The sequence below is a fragment of the Hakea prostrata genome, chromosome 3 (assembly GCF_041222555.1).
Source record: "Hakea prostrata isolate BN-2017 chromosome 3, UWA_Hpros_2, whole genome shotgun sequence".
NCBI lineage: Eukaryota > Viridiplantae > Streptophyta > Magnoliopsida > Proteales > Proteaceae > Hakea > Hakea prostrata.
The window spans coordinates 42,693,663-42,708,071 of NC_142602.1; the positions used below are offsets into that span (position 1 = coordinate 42,693,663).

Genomic DNA, 14,409 nt, shown 5'->3' on the forward strand with positions numbered 1-14,409 from the left:
CCCTATCAACCCATCCAATTCTCTATCGGACCATGATAAATGGAAAAGTTAATGTCTTCTTCTTATAATGCAATATGCAGTGCAATGCCAAATCTTGATATTCATAGAAATTTATAAAATACAATAAATCAAACATATAGATATAATGCAATATTTGCAATATAGATCAAATGATACAATGAGTCAAGTTAGTAGATATACATAAATGATTCTCACTTGCAATACATATCAAGATAAAATACATTATTTCAAACTATAGCTAAATATGAAGGATTATCATTTGTAATTTATATAAAATAAAAGACAACATATCAAACATATAAGTATTGTGCGAGATTATCGCTTACAACATAAATTAAAATAAAGCACAATCGTTCAAACTTGTAGATAACATGAAGGATATAATGCAAGATTATCACTTGCCTTCACGATAGGTTCAAGATCACAATAGTGCAATGCTTTGAGCGGTCTAAGGAAACACAAATTAACACAAACGATTACAATGAAATGGATTATGAATAAACTTAAAGTTTCTACTTAATGAGCTCTCTCTCTCTCTCTCTCTCTCTCTCTCTCTCTCTCTCTCTCTCTCTCTCTCTCTCTCTCTCTTCTTTGGAAATCTCCCTCCCGTGAGACCAAGTCTCACCCTCTATTTATAAGCAAGAAGTTGATATAACGATTTAAATAATTTTAATTAAGTAAATTAATAAAACTAAACGTATTGATAAATTCTTAAAGAATTAAGTATTGATTATATAAAAGCTAATCTATTACTTTATATTTTAACTCTTAACGTATTCTGTTTTCTTTACTTGATTATAAAGTATTGAATGAATTAAGATTATTAAACTAATAATAATAAATACTTAACTGATATTATAATTATTAACAAAGAATTAAGTATAGATTATATATAAAAGCTAATTTATTACTTTATGTTTTAACTCTTTACGTATTTTGTTTTCTTAAGTTTACAAAAAAAATGAAGTGTTAATTTTCTTAAAGTATAAAAATGTTTAAGATCTATTAAGCTAACGATCATAATAAATATTTAACTAATAAATTATTTATTAGTTTAATATTTGAGTTTATTTAAGTAAATTGACAAAAAAAGATTCACTTATTTGGTTTCATTAATTAATTAATTTATCATTACTTTATTATTTTCTAAAGAAATGATAATTACTATAAAACAAAATAACATATATAATTAAAAGATATAGTAAAAGATTATTTTATGAAAATTGACCAAAATACCCTTAGTAAAATCTAGGGGTATTACAGTCCCCCCTCCTTAAAAAAAATTTCGTCCTCGAAATTTCTGAGTAGATAAGAAATAATAATAAAACTAATTCACTTATATCTACTAGAAGTGTTAAGTTACTTACATCACTAAGTCACGTGTCTCCATTGCTTGGATTGATGAAGAGGTGAGGATATCTAGTTCGTACATCCTCCTCTAACTCCCATGACGACTCGGAAATCCCATGGTTATTCCAAAGAACTTTTACATATGGAATGGTTCGTTGTCGCAACACTTGTTCCTTCCGATCCAAAATTTGCATCGACACCTCTTCATAAGTCAAGTTCGCATCCAATTGGAGTGTCTCATAGCTCAAAATATGGGTTGGATCAGTGATATACTTCCTGAGTAGTGAGACATGAAAAACTTCATGAACACCTGATAATGTTGGTCGAAGTGCAAGCTGATATGCCACAGGTCCAACCCGCTTCAATATCTCAAAGGGTCCAATAAACCTTGGGCTCAATTTTCCCTTCTTCCCAAATCTGATTACACCTTTCATTGGTGCAATTTTCAGAAACACCTTATCACCAACTGCAAATTCCAAGTCTTTGCGTCGAGTGTCGGCATAACTCTTTTGTCGGTCTTGAGCTCCTTTTATTCTATTCTAAATCAAACCAACCTTTTCTTTTGCCTCATTTATCAAATCAGGTCCATACAGTCTCCTTTCCCCCACTTCATCCCAAAATAATGGAGAGCGACACCTCCTACCATAGAGTGCCTCATACGGAGCCATTCCAATAGTTGCTTGGAAGCTATTATTGTAGGCAAATTCTACTAGAGAAAGGTACTTCTCCCAACTCCCTTTTAGATCAAGTATGCATGCCCTCAACATGTCTTCAATTATCTGGTTTACCCTCTCTGTTTGCCCGTCTGACTGGGGGTGAAAAGCCGTACTAAAATTTAACTTTGTTCCCATAGCTTCCTGAATGCCCCTCCATAATCTAGAGGTAAATCGGGAATCTCTATCTGATATAATTGACAGGGGTACGCCGTGTAGTCGTACGATTTGGTCCACATACATTTGAGCCATACGCTCAACAGGGTATGTCATAGCATAGGCTAGAAAGTGGGCTGATTTTGTTAGTCGATCAACCACTACCCAAATGGCGTCGTGACCCTTTGATGTTTTAGGTAATCCAGTAATGAAATCCATGCTGATTGAGACCCACTTCCACTGTGGAATCTCTAATGGTTGAAGTAACCCAGATGGTCGTTGGTGCTCTGCCTTCACTTGCTGACAAGTAAGACATTTCTCGAAAAATCTAGCAATATCCTTCTTCATGTTCTCCCACCAATATTGCTCCTTCAAGTCCCGATACATTTTAGTGCTTCCAGGGTGAATGGAATATGGAGCATTGTGGGCTTCTTGAAGGATCAATTCCTTCAAATCCTCTTCTGCTGGTACACAAAGTCTGGTACAGAATCGGATTGTCCCATCATCTGCAATGTTGAACCGTGATTGTTTCCCTTCTTGGATTGCCTTGCGGACACCAAGCCAAAACTCATTGTTCTGTTGAGCTTCCTTGATTCGTCCTAATAATGTAGGCTGAAGGGTCAAGCTAGCTATTACAGCGGGTGGGTCATTGACGACCAATTCCAATAACAACGCTCCTATGTCCTTTTGCAGCTCTACTTGTTTGGTTAGAATTGCTGCAGATAGCCCTTGATTCTTCCTACTAAGTGCATCGGCAACGACATTAGCCTTGCCAGGGTGATATAAAATATCACAATCATAATCTTTAATTAATTCCAACCATCGATGTTGTCTCATATTCAACTCCTTCTGAGTGAAGAAGTACTTTAGACTCTTATGGTCGGTATATATTTCGCATTTCTCCCCATATAAGTAGTGCCTCCAAATCTTCAGAGCGAACACCATAGTTGCAAGCTCTAGATCATGAGTAGGATAGTTCTTCTCATAATCTTTAAGTTGTCTGGAAGCATATGCTATCACCCTTCCATTCTGCATTAGAACACAACCCAAGCCTCTCGATGAAGCATCGCTATAGATTACCATCCCTCCTATTCCTGCAGGTAAAGCTAGCACAGGAGCGGTGACTAATCTTTTCTTTAACTCTTGAAAGCTACTTTCGCACTCCTTGGTCCACACAAACTTCACATTATTCTTAGTTAGAGCAGTTAAAGGCTTGGCGATGCTGGAAAAGCCTTCAATAAACCTTCTATAGTACCCAGCCAGACCCAAAAAGCTTCGAATGTCAGCTGTTGAAGTTGGTTGAGCCCATTTGGTCACCGCCTTAACCTTTGTTGGGTCAACAGATACTCCCTTTGATGATATAACATGACCCAAGAATATGACTTGATCAAGCCAAAATTCACATTTGCTCAATTTTGCATACAATTGTTTTTCACGTAGCCTTTGCAAAGCAATCCTCAAGTGTTCCTCATGCGTTCCTCATGCTCTTCCTTGCTTTTGGAATAAATCAAGATGTCATCGATAAATACAATGATGAATTTATCCAAGAACTCATGAAATACCCGATTCATGAGATCCATAAATATGGCAGGTGCATTGGTTAGCCCGAATGGCATCACTACAAACTCGTAGTGACCGTACCGCGTCCTAAAAGCTGCCTTAGGTATGTCTTCCTTCTTGACTTTTAGCTGGTGGTAACCAGAACGAAGATCAATCTTGGAAAATACGTTTGCCCCTTGCAATTGATCGAAAAGATCATCTATTCTAGGCAAAGGATAACGGTTCTTGATGGTAACCTTGTTTAACTCGCGATAGTCTATGCATAATCGCATAGTCCCATCCTTCTTCTTTACGAATAAAACAAGTGCACCCCAAGGTGATACACTAGGTCTGATGTACCCTTTGTCTAATAATTCTTGTAACTGCTCCTTTAATTCTTTTAGTTCATTTGGGGCCATCCGATAAGGTGCTTTGGAAATGGGTGCTGTTCCGGGAACCAACTCAATGGTAAATTCAATCTCTCTATCAAGTGGTACTTCAGTGAGATCTTCAGGAAAGACGTCAGGGAAATCCTTCACGACTTCAATGTCTTCAACTCTACGACCTTTCTTTTCTTCTACTATAGCAGCCATAAAGCCTTGGCATCCATGAGTAAGAAGTTTCCTTGCTTTAACAGCTGAGATAATAGGCATAGTGGATTTTCCTCTCGTTGAGCCAGAGAATGTAAACTTCTTTCCATTCTCGGGTCAAAACACTATTATCTTGTCGTAACATGAAATGGTTGCCCTATGGATGGATAACCAATCCATGCCGAGAATAACATCCAAGTCTTTCATTTCCAACAAGATCAAGTCTGCTGGAAGCGTCACATCTCCCACCAAGACCGGAATAGAAACTAACATTGCATCTGCTTCCATGGTGGAACCAGATGGCAACAAGACTGAGAGTTTTGGATCAAGTGGTTTAGGTTTGATTTTCAAGTTTTGAGCAAAACTCATGGAAACAAAAGAGTGGGTAGCTCCTGAGTCAAACAGTATGCAAGCGGGGGTGGAAGAAATAGATAAGATACCTGACACCACATTATTAACTTGTTCAGCTTCCTTGGTACCAAGTGCAAAAACTCTTGCTTGGCCTTTGAGTGCATTGTTACTGGGAGTAACTTGATAAGGCTGGGGCTGAATTCTTGTAGGTCTCTGTCCTTGATAAGCCAAACGAGGAGATTGACCAATTTTAGATGGCCTCTGTTGACTTAGCGCTGCTCCGGTTGGCTGGCCCTGGAATGATTGTTGTGGTAGTCGAATAGTTGATGGTAGCTGAGAAGGTTTAGGGCATATTCTTGAAGTGTGACCACTTGCCCCACAATTATAACAAATGACAGTAGAGTACCGACACGGACCTTGATGCTTCTTTCCACAGTAGTGACAAGCTTGAAGATATGATTGTGGTTGTTGAGTGCGTGCCACCTTTTGAAATTGGCTACCATTAGTTATGTGAGACTCCAAAGGTCTCTTGCCTTTTCCAAGATTGTTGATCAAAGAGCCCCTTAAGTTCTCCTCTAGGGTCAAAGCTTTCTCCAATAATTCTGCATATGATGAATAACTAGCAATTGAGATTGGAGCTTTCAATGCAATGCTCAAGCCTCCTAAAAATCTCTTTATCTTCTTATCTTCCATGTTGACTTGTTCAGGTGCAAACATACTTAGATCTTCAAATTTCTTCCTATAGTTCAACACTGAGTCAGACCCCTGAACTAGGTGCAAGAATTCTATTTCCTTTACTACCTTCACACTATTGGGAAAGTAACACTTATAAAAGGCAGCTACAAAATTGGTCCAAGTAATGGTGGGGTTAGAAGCTTCTAGGATTTGCTTTTGTGTCATCCACCAATTATGTGCTCCCTCCTGAAGCATAAATGTGGCACATGCAACCTTTTGAGAGTCGGTACAATTCAAGGCGGCAAAGATTTTCTCCATCTCTTGGATCCACTTGGCAGGCCAAAGAGCATCAGAAGCGACCCCCTTGAAGTTCGGTGGCCCAAGCTTTTTAAAATTTTCAAGCACTCTGCCTTGATCATCACCTTTAGTAGCGTGAATCTCATTTTGCCCTGCCCTATAGGCAAAATGACTTCCATTGCCACCCGAAACTTGTTGTTGCATGAAGGTCATGAACTGAGTAAAAGCTCTCATGAAATCATTGGGGGCAGCATCAGGTGTTAAAGGGGGTGGTGGTAATGAGGTATTACTTCCCCCGGTGCTACATATTCGGTGTGTAACGAGTTCTCCGACATCAGTGCTTCCTCTTGGAGGAGTGATTCATTCTCATGAGTTTGGGTATTTCTTTCAGTGTCCATTAGTGCCTATTTAATCAAAATACAAATGCCACTCAGAAGGTACTTCATATCTTTTAATAAAACAATACTACTAAAGACTTAGGAAAATAATTATCAATAAAATAAATTTCATGGTAGAGAATAATGAAAATATAGTATAAATCAACATTTATTTACAAATATAACATATTTGCAATAAAGAACTTAAAAAAAAAAAAAAAAAAAAAAAAACATTTTAACTCAAAAAGTCCTAAGTGTATAAATGACTCATATAAAAAAAAAAAAAATATAACTAGTCTATAGATATATATAATTTTTTTTTTTTTTATTTTTTTTATTCTATAATTTTACGTTTTCTAGGTTCAATCTAGCCTAAGGTTTTTGCTCGATACCACACTCGTAACGCTCCGATTCCCAATATGGGAAATTAGGTCGATACTTAACCCAAGAACCGGTTTTTCCTTAGGTAGTGAATCAATCGTGATAAAATAGACCAGAAATTAAACTCAAAGAATTTAGAATATTTAAGCAGCGGAAGTCTATTGTAATAAACTGAAATATTTCCATTATTCTAAAATATCCAAAATAAAGGGGTTCGACTATTACATTTATCAAGTAGAACATTTCACACCAATTACATAATTATTTGAATATAGATAAAAAACATATTTTATGTCTTTAACAAATAATATATGAATGATGTTCATCAGCAATATGGACTTCTTCTGTATCACAACCCAATTCTTCAAAGTCATGCCCTACACATTCACCATCTGAAGAAAAATATTGGGTAAGTTTCGAAAAACTTAGCAAAGATCAAATCCAGCAAGATATCGACATGTTTGAAATAGAGTATCGAAATAATACAAAAAAATACAATGAAATGAAATAAATAATGCAATAATGCTAATGCACAAAATGATTATTTATCTTATTTGGAAACAATACGATGCCCCATGTCGTTACATGGCCTGCACGCGTTATACACCCTTGACATTCGTATTGCTCCATTTGGGATTCAACACATCATACCCCATGCCGTTACATGGCCTGCACGCGTTATACACCCTGACACGTGCTCATTTGGGTTCACACTCTACCCCATGCCGTTCGGCGCATGCATTATCGATATGTGTGTTGATCCCTCCAGTGTTATCATGGTTTTCTCAATAGGAAGGGATGAAGATTGATCCACGCCATTACGTGGCCTGTGCGCGTTACACAGCCCTATCAACCCATCCAATTCTCTATCGGACCATGATAAATGGAAAAGTTAATGTCTTCTTCTTATAATGCAATATGCAGTGCAATGGCAAATCTTGATATTCATAGAAATTTATAAAATACAATAAATCAAACATATAGATATAATCAATATTTGCAATATAGATCAAATGATACAATGATTCAAGTTTCAGTAGATATACATAAATGATTCTCACTTGCAATACAATATCAAGATGAAATACATTATTTCAAACTATAGCTAATATGAAGGATTATCATTTGTAATTTATAAAATAAAAAAGACAACATATCAAACATATAAGTATACAGGAAAGATTATCACTACAACATAAATCAAATAAAGCACAATCGTTCAAACTTATAGATAACATGAAGGATATAATGCAAGATTATCACTTGCCTTCACGATAGGTTCAAGATCACAATAGTGCAATGCTTTGAGTGGTCTAAGGAAACAGAAATTAACACACGATTACAATGAAATGGATTCTGAATAAACTTAAAATTTCTATTTAATGAGCTCTCTCTCTCTCTCTCTCTCTCTCTCTCTCTTCTTTGGAAATCTCCCTCCCGTGAGACCAAGTCTCACCCTCTATTTATAAGCAAGAAGTTGATATAACGATTTAAATAATTTTAATTAAGTAAATTAATAAAACTAAACGTATTGATAAATTCTTAAAGAATTAAGTATTGATTATATAAAAGCTAATCTATTACTTTATATTTTAACTCTTAATGTATTTTGTTTTCTTTACTTGATTATAAAGTATTGAATGAATTAAGATTATTAAACTAATAATAATAAATACTTAACTGATAATATAATTATTAACAAAGAATTAAGTATAGATTATATATAAAAGCTAATTTATTACTTTATATTTTAAATCTTTACGGATTTTGTTTTCTTAAGTTTACAAAAAAATGAAGTGTTAATTTTCTTAAAGTATAAAAATGTTTAAGATCTATTAAGCTAACAATCATAATAAATATTTAACTAATAAATTATTTATTAGTTTAATATTTGAGTTTATTTAAGTAAATTGACAAAAAAAGATTCACTTATTTGGTTTCATTAATTAATTAATTTATCATTACTTTATTATTTTCTAAAGAAATGATAATTACTATAAAACAAAATAACATATATAATTAAAAGATATAGTAAAGATTATTTAATGAAAACTGACCAAAATACCCTTAGTAAAATCTAGGGGTATTACACATAATCCTTTGGTCATCCACATATTGTTGGGGCGGAATGCTCTCATGTCTCCTCACGACACCCGGTCCGCTCCTTTTACGTCCATGAGCCCAACCCTATCATTGTATGACCAATAGTGGACCACTGAGTCTCTGCACTGACTGGTTATCGCTATAGGATAAAACAGAGTCACATCACCGTCGTCACGGGTCATCCAGCTTCAATTCCCCTACTGAAAGGGTAGTAATATGTGGGGTACCTAGCCATGCAACTCTAGACTCTACCTAGGTATGTCATCCAGTAGTTATGATAGTGCTGGAGACATCAGCGAGCATGTGTCCCATACCACAGTCCTCTAATATTTCAAGCTAAGATATCCCAATGGAATACCCTTTCCATCAGAACCACAATACATCAATCATCATCATACTACATTTATAATTGACAAAGTATATGTAAAGACAGTACAAACAACAAGCATACAAATTAAGATCAGCAAACTATTCATGGTTACAGCAGTATATAAAATGAAAGAGCAGTATTGAAAGACATTGGACTAGCATGTTCAAGTCATTTTATAAAGATGAGATTGTATGTCCTTACCTGTAAATAAGTAGAATTCCTCTGGATTGCAAACCAGAAACAATTATAAGACTTTTATTGGAAACAGAGGACACCTATAAACAAGGTTACAATAATATATAAGTCGAATGAATCAAATCGGACAAAATCCAAAAGTTGCAAGCTCACTGGAAACCAGCCAGTCGCTTAGGCTGAGGGACCGCCACTAGTGACCGCCCCAAAAACAATGAGTTTCAATCCGAAACTTAGGCTTCTGATCATCCGATTTCAATCCAAATTTTGAATGATCATAGTGTGAATTTCAAATCTAACACTCTCACAACCAAGGGTAATACGAAACCTAACAATTGACATCAATTTGGTTATCCAGAATCCTCCCCTTGATTAGATCAGACCTTTTCACGAAAGTAGGGTTTCATTTTCGGACCTGATCTCATCAAGATCATAAAAAAGGTAGGTACTGTAATAGAAGGATCATGAACAACCAAAGAGGAAAACTAATCTACTTTAATCATAGCCAGAGGTAGAGTATGAGTGAGCAGGGAATCACTTACCTCAACCAGATCAGCTATAAAGACAGTAGAACCTTCTGGAACACTAACAACACTTCAAATCACCTTCCAGCACATCTCCACAGCCGCCTAACCACAAAAAATAGCAATCCCGAATATAATATTCGTAAAATAGATGAGGGTTGCTATTTATAGAAGTCTGGGGCCAAAATAGGGCAAAACCCCGCAACCAGGACCAGGCGGTCGCTTGGTCTAATCAACCGCCACTAGCAACCGCCCCCTAGTATATTGTTATACAAGGGTGCTTTGCTCAAGGGGTTGAAGTCCAAGTACAACCTAACCCTAATGAACACATGAGGGAGGTCTTACCTTCATTCCGGACATCTCTAGACATCACTTGCCTTCCAGAAGTCCAAATACCAAGCAAGGCAGGCTCTTCATCAAGAGAATCCAGATCCATGGGTTCAGGGTATGGATCATGGACTTTTATCTGGACACTCCACAAATTTACCTGACTAGACCTTCGGGTTCTCGGACCTGCAATACGGATCCTGGGTTAGAAATACGGGGGTTGTTACATTAACCATCACAAATTATAGTCAATTTGGGTTTCAAAAGATCTCCCAAGATCTTCCCACCAAAACAAAATCTAAAAATTAGGTTAACAAAAGGTAGTTCTCAACCTCACTAGTGAATGGTCTCTATTTCGTCACCAATGTGAAGTTGAATCGAAACGAAACTTTGGGAAAGTCTAGTTGGTAGTAAAATAATCTTAAGGGTGTCCTCAATTTGATCCAATTTAACTATGATCAAAAAGCCCCAAATTGGCTCTCCTAAATCACCTATGGGTGACCCTAGAGTCAAAATGCAAAATCTTTTGCAAGGGGACAAACCACTACTCTCATACTCAAGGGAAACATTAATACAAGAAAAGATGAGCATCCAAGATACCTAACACTCTTTCTTTTCAAGATCTCACAAAAGAAGAAAAGAGAAAATACTCACAAAACTATGTCTAAGAGAAAGATTAAAAAAAAACTAACATTTCCTAATGTTTTCGCGAAGATTCGGATCACAAAACACCTTCGAAAGGATGGAAACTGCACTTCTTCTTGGTTTCTCCTCTTCCCGCAGCCTCAAACTCCTTCTTGCATACAGAAATGCGGTTACGAGTGAGGTAAAACATAAAATAGGGGTTAAAAACCCAGAATTCCATTTTTTCCTCTAAACTGAAAATGGGGTGGGGGTTTGGTTCACCCAACCGGCCCAACCGACTGGTCCATGGTTGGACCCCTTAATGAACTCCGAATTCAGTGATTTTTGGCTTGATGGAAAGGTCTTTCGACGATCATCAATTTGATACATTATTCATATCAATCAGATTCTCTATCGCCGATCTATGGATGATCCAAAATCACCCTTTCTACACCAATGTGATTAATCTTCTCTCTTCACTTAAACTCTCGGAGAGTTGTTGAGTCATTACGTGGTTCCATTTCCAATCCTTTGGGCTCAACTTGAATGGCCCACAGTTGTCATCGACTCGAGGCCTGAGTTCTCAATCTTGAAACCACGGGTTAAAGGGGTAGAAATCCAAGGGATTTCACAGGCACCCTGGCAACAGGACTAGGAAGCTCATAGGTTGGGAGGGATGGCCCAAATCTGGTACCTCTGGTCTTCTCAGATTCATTCCTAGTGGCAATTTGTGAATCCTTGTAGCGTTGGAGGAGAGCTTCTCTGCTGATGGTCATCTTCAATCTATAGAGAACGGTAGAGCATTAGTCAGAGAGTACAAGTTAAAGAGGGGTCACACACTAGCTTCATCAAAGAGAGTGAAGGAAAGAAGTAGGGCAAGGGGCTCACCAACCATGACTTTCCAGAGAAGTAGGGGAGTATCGAAGTCCATCTCCCTGCCATGGATTGAGACCCCCCGTCCTTGTACAAAAAGCTCGTAAAAGGCTTTTTCCTTTCAATTAAGAGAAGGTTTAACATTCATTCTCCTTATACTACTTTTGGAGATGGAAGGCTAGTCAAGGATTGCACATTCTTGTGGGAGAAGATAGGTGATGTACCTATCCCTCCATCCTTTCTTACTGGTGGGGAGGGTATCATCCTCAATAACATGGAATTTGGTGCTGGAGGTACCCCGTTTACTAAAACTATACCAGCCCTCTCTTTTAATGGTCCTAAAGGAAAAAACCCACTTGAATACGTTCAAGTTGCAATCTATATTCAAATGGCAGCAGTACCCAATGAAACCCACTAGGCATCTCCACCCATTTGGAGCTAATATTCCTCAGTTCAAGTTGAAGTGGTAAAGGACATGCAGACGAAGGGACAGAAGGGAAACCTAAATTGAATTGAAATAAAGAGGAATCTCTGCCTCTTTCAACAAACTAGCCCTTTTGCAGGGACTTGGAAGTCTCACTTTGAAATCATCAGGAATTCTGAAGGCCCTCTTCATCAATTGAACGTGATGAGGGAGAAAGAGATTGGGGAAGTACAAGGGACCAAACTTGGAGGTGAAGGAAGGGTGCCTACAGTCTGGGGGAACTTTGATCCGTACTTCAGGAGCCGTTTCTTCCTCTGCAGGATTTCTAGGTGCAACGCCCTCGCGCTGGGACACATGTGGTTTGCTGGTAGAACCAGGGCCTATGTCAGGGAGAGGAGGAGAAGAAGATGACGAAGGAAACCTACCTTCAAAAGGACCGCCACTGATCCCTACATCTTTCCAGGGCTCTGGAGGGGCTCTAAGATTTGGTTTCTCAAAGGGAGTATGCCTCTTCACTATTTTCCTACCCATAATGTCGATTTGTGAAGAAAACTTATGAAAAAAAGAAGAGTTGGAAGTTCTGAAAAAAGCACTTGGTCTGAACAAAGAGTTGTAGAGTTTGCAAATATAGTGAAAGGAGAAAGAATGAAAGCATGAGATGATCCAATTTATAGTTACCTTGGAGTTGAGACTCAGATTCCTTCAAATCAATGGTCATTGAGCCTTAATGCTTCCATTTCCAGGGCGTTGCGTTATTCAAGAAATGTGGCAATAAAGTAGACACCTTGAGTGTTGTGCACATCATTGCAGGCAACATGATTAACTGACAAAACCATCAGAACAATTAATGCCTTAAACGCATGCTTATCAAGATCTTATTATGGCTTCTCGGAGGCGCACTTACACTTCTCTGCCAACTTTTGCGCCTCTTAAGTAGTGGCTTTCAACGAATTAGTCTCCAAAACAAGATTTGTCATGAAGACCAGTTGGCTAATGTTGTACCCATTATGGTACGTCCAAGCCGTTAAATCGAAGTAAACCACTCAAAACGGTTCTCTAGACTCAAGACTGGTCTAGGATGGTTCGTTTAGAGCTTCTTGGCAAGGCACTTCTCAAGGGGATGCTTGCTGAGAAGTGAGTCCTATGGTGACACCAGTTGTCACGACGAGACTTCTCGGACAAAGTGACGTTGTGAGAAGATCCAACATATCTACATTTGGATGTCAATCACAACATTAATTTTAGCATTGAATGCATTGCGAATCATTAAATGGTCATTTTCCAAAAGGAAGCTTCTCATTCGCTCAAACCACCCTGGAGTGTCGTGCCCTCACATTTTGTCTGCCCAACCGGGTATGGGTGTCACATCAATATCAGCATGAGGCTGACCCTTTGATTCAACAATATTGTCTCTAGTTGTATGGCAATTAAACTACTTAGCTTGCTGATCAAGCTGCAATCCAGAAGCCATCACCACCCTTCATTTGGGAGCAAGGAGATCGTAAGGCAGTGGGGCGTCTGTTCTCTCTTGAGGTATGGACCAGCTACATATATACATATCATCACTATGCGTTGTAAAGGGTTAGACCTTTAATCTCCAGCTATTACTCACCTGAAACCTCACCAAAAAGACATTCCCCTCTTCGTCTTTTTGGACATTAACTCTTGTGAAGGAGGATTCAGGTTTTCCACATTTACTGACTTAATCATTGGAGGTAGCTTCCTGTCCCTAGAGGCGGCCCACTCGCACCCTTGTTTTGTCCTCAAGAACCAGGTTTGGACCAGAAGAGAACCAAAGGGGTCTCCAGTACAATTTCGAAACAACACCTAGTCTTCCTACAGGGTTTTTTTTTTCTTTTTTTTTTTCAATCATACAAATAACTTTTCTCTCAAAATTTTTGAACCATACATACACAAATGGTAGTATTAAAGGTGTCATGAATCATTTGCATTGAGTTCATATTGCCTTGACAAGACCTTGTGGGATACAGGAACAACCGGAAAAGAAGGCTGAGTATGTGGAGAAAATGAAAACCGAGGTGGCTTTAATCCATAAGAAAGAAGAAGAAAAATGGGCAATGATCCAAGCCAAGCATGGAGAAGAGATTCTCAAAGCAGAGGAGATTGCTGCAAATTATCGAGAATCTGAGATCACACCAATAACACCCATTCATTTACGATTAGCTTTGTTGTTTGCAAATGCTGGTCTACTAATTTGTTCAATCGTATTTTTTTGTATGGTTTGCTATAGGATGGTTTCCTATTTTGAGTAGGAAGAGATATTGGTTACTGGAGTTCTAAAAACACAGTTCGAACCCAGGTTTTTTGACTCGTTTTTTGAGTAGAGAAAAACTGAAGTTGGTAAATAATTGTTCAGAGTAGAAGTTGCCCCATCTTCTCTCCCTATTGTAACTAGTCTCTTAGACCTGATTTGCTGCCTATTGTGGCTTTCTCAAAAGAGCTGATTTATATTTCAATTTAACATGGAGATTTTTAATTCACAAACTGTTTGATTTGATTTT

The 14,409-nt window shown here is 37.7% G+C and overlaps 1 protein-coding gene across 1 annotated transcript; it reads right to left on the reverse strand.

The window, feature by feature from the left end:
• Positions 1–4,486: 4,486 nt before the first annotated feature.
• LOC149022310 (uncharacterized) lies at positions 4,487–5,905 on the reverse strand. Its single transcript, XM_089147586.1, has one exon. The coding sequence runs from the start codon at positions 5,903–5,905 to the stop codon at positions 4,487–4,489; it is 1,419 nt and encodes a 472-aa protein (XP_089003712.1).
• Positions 5,906–14,409: the final 8,504 nt, after the last annotated feature.

Excerpts from the sequence above, each read along its gene's own strand:
- LOC149022310 (XM_089147586.1), bottom strand. The coding sequence starts at position 5,905 with ATGACCTTCATGCAACAACAAGTTTCGGGTGGCAATGGAAGTCATTTT.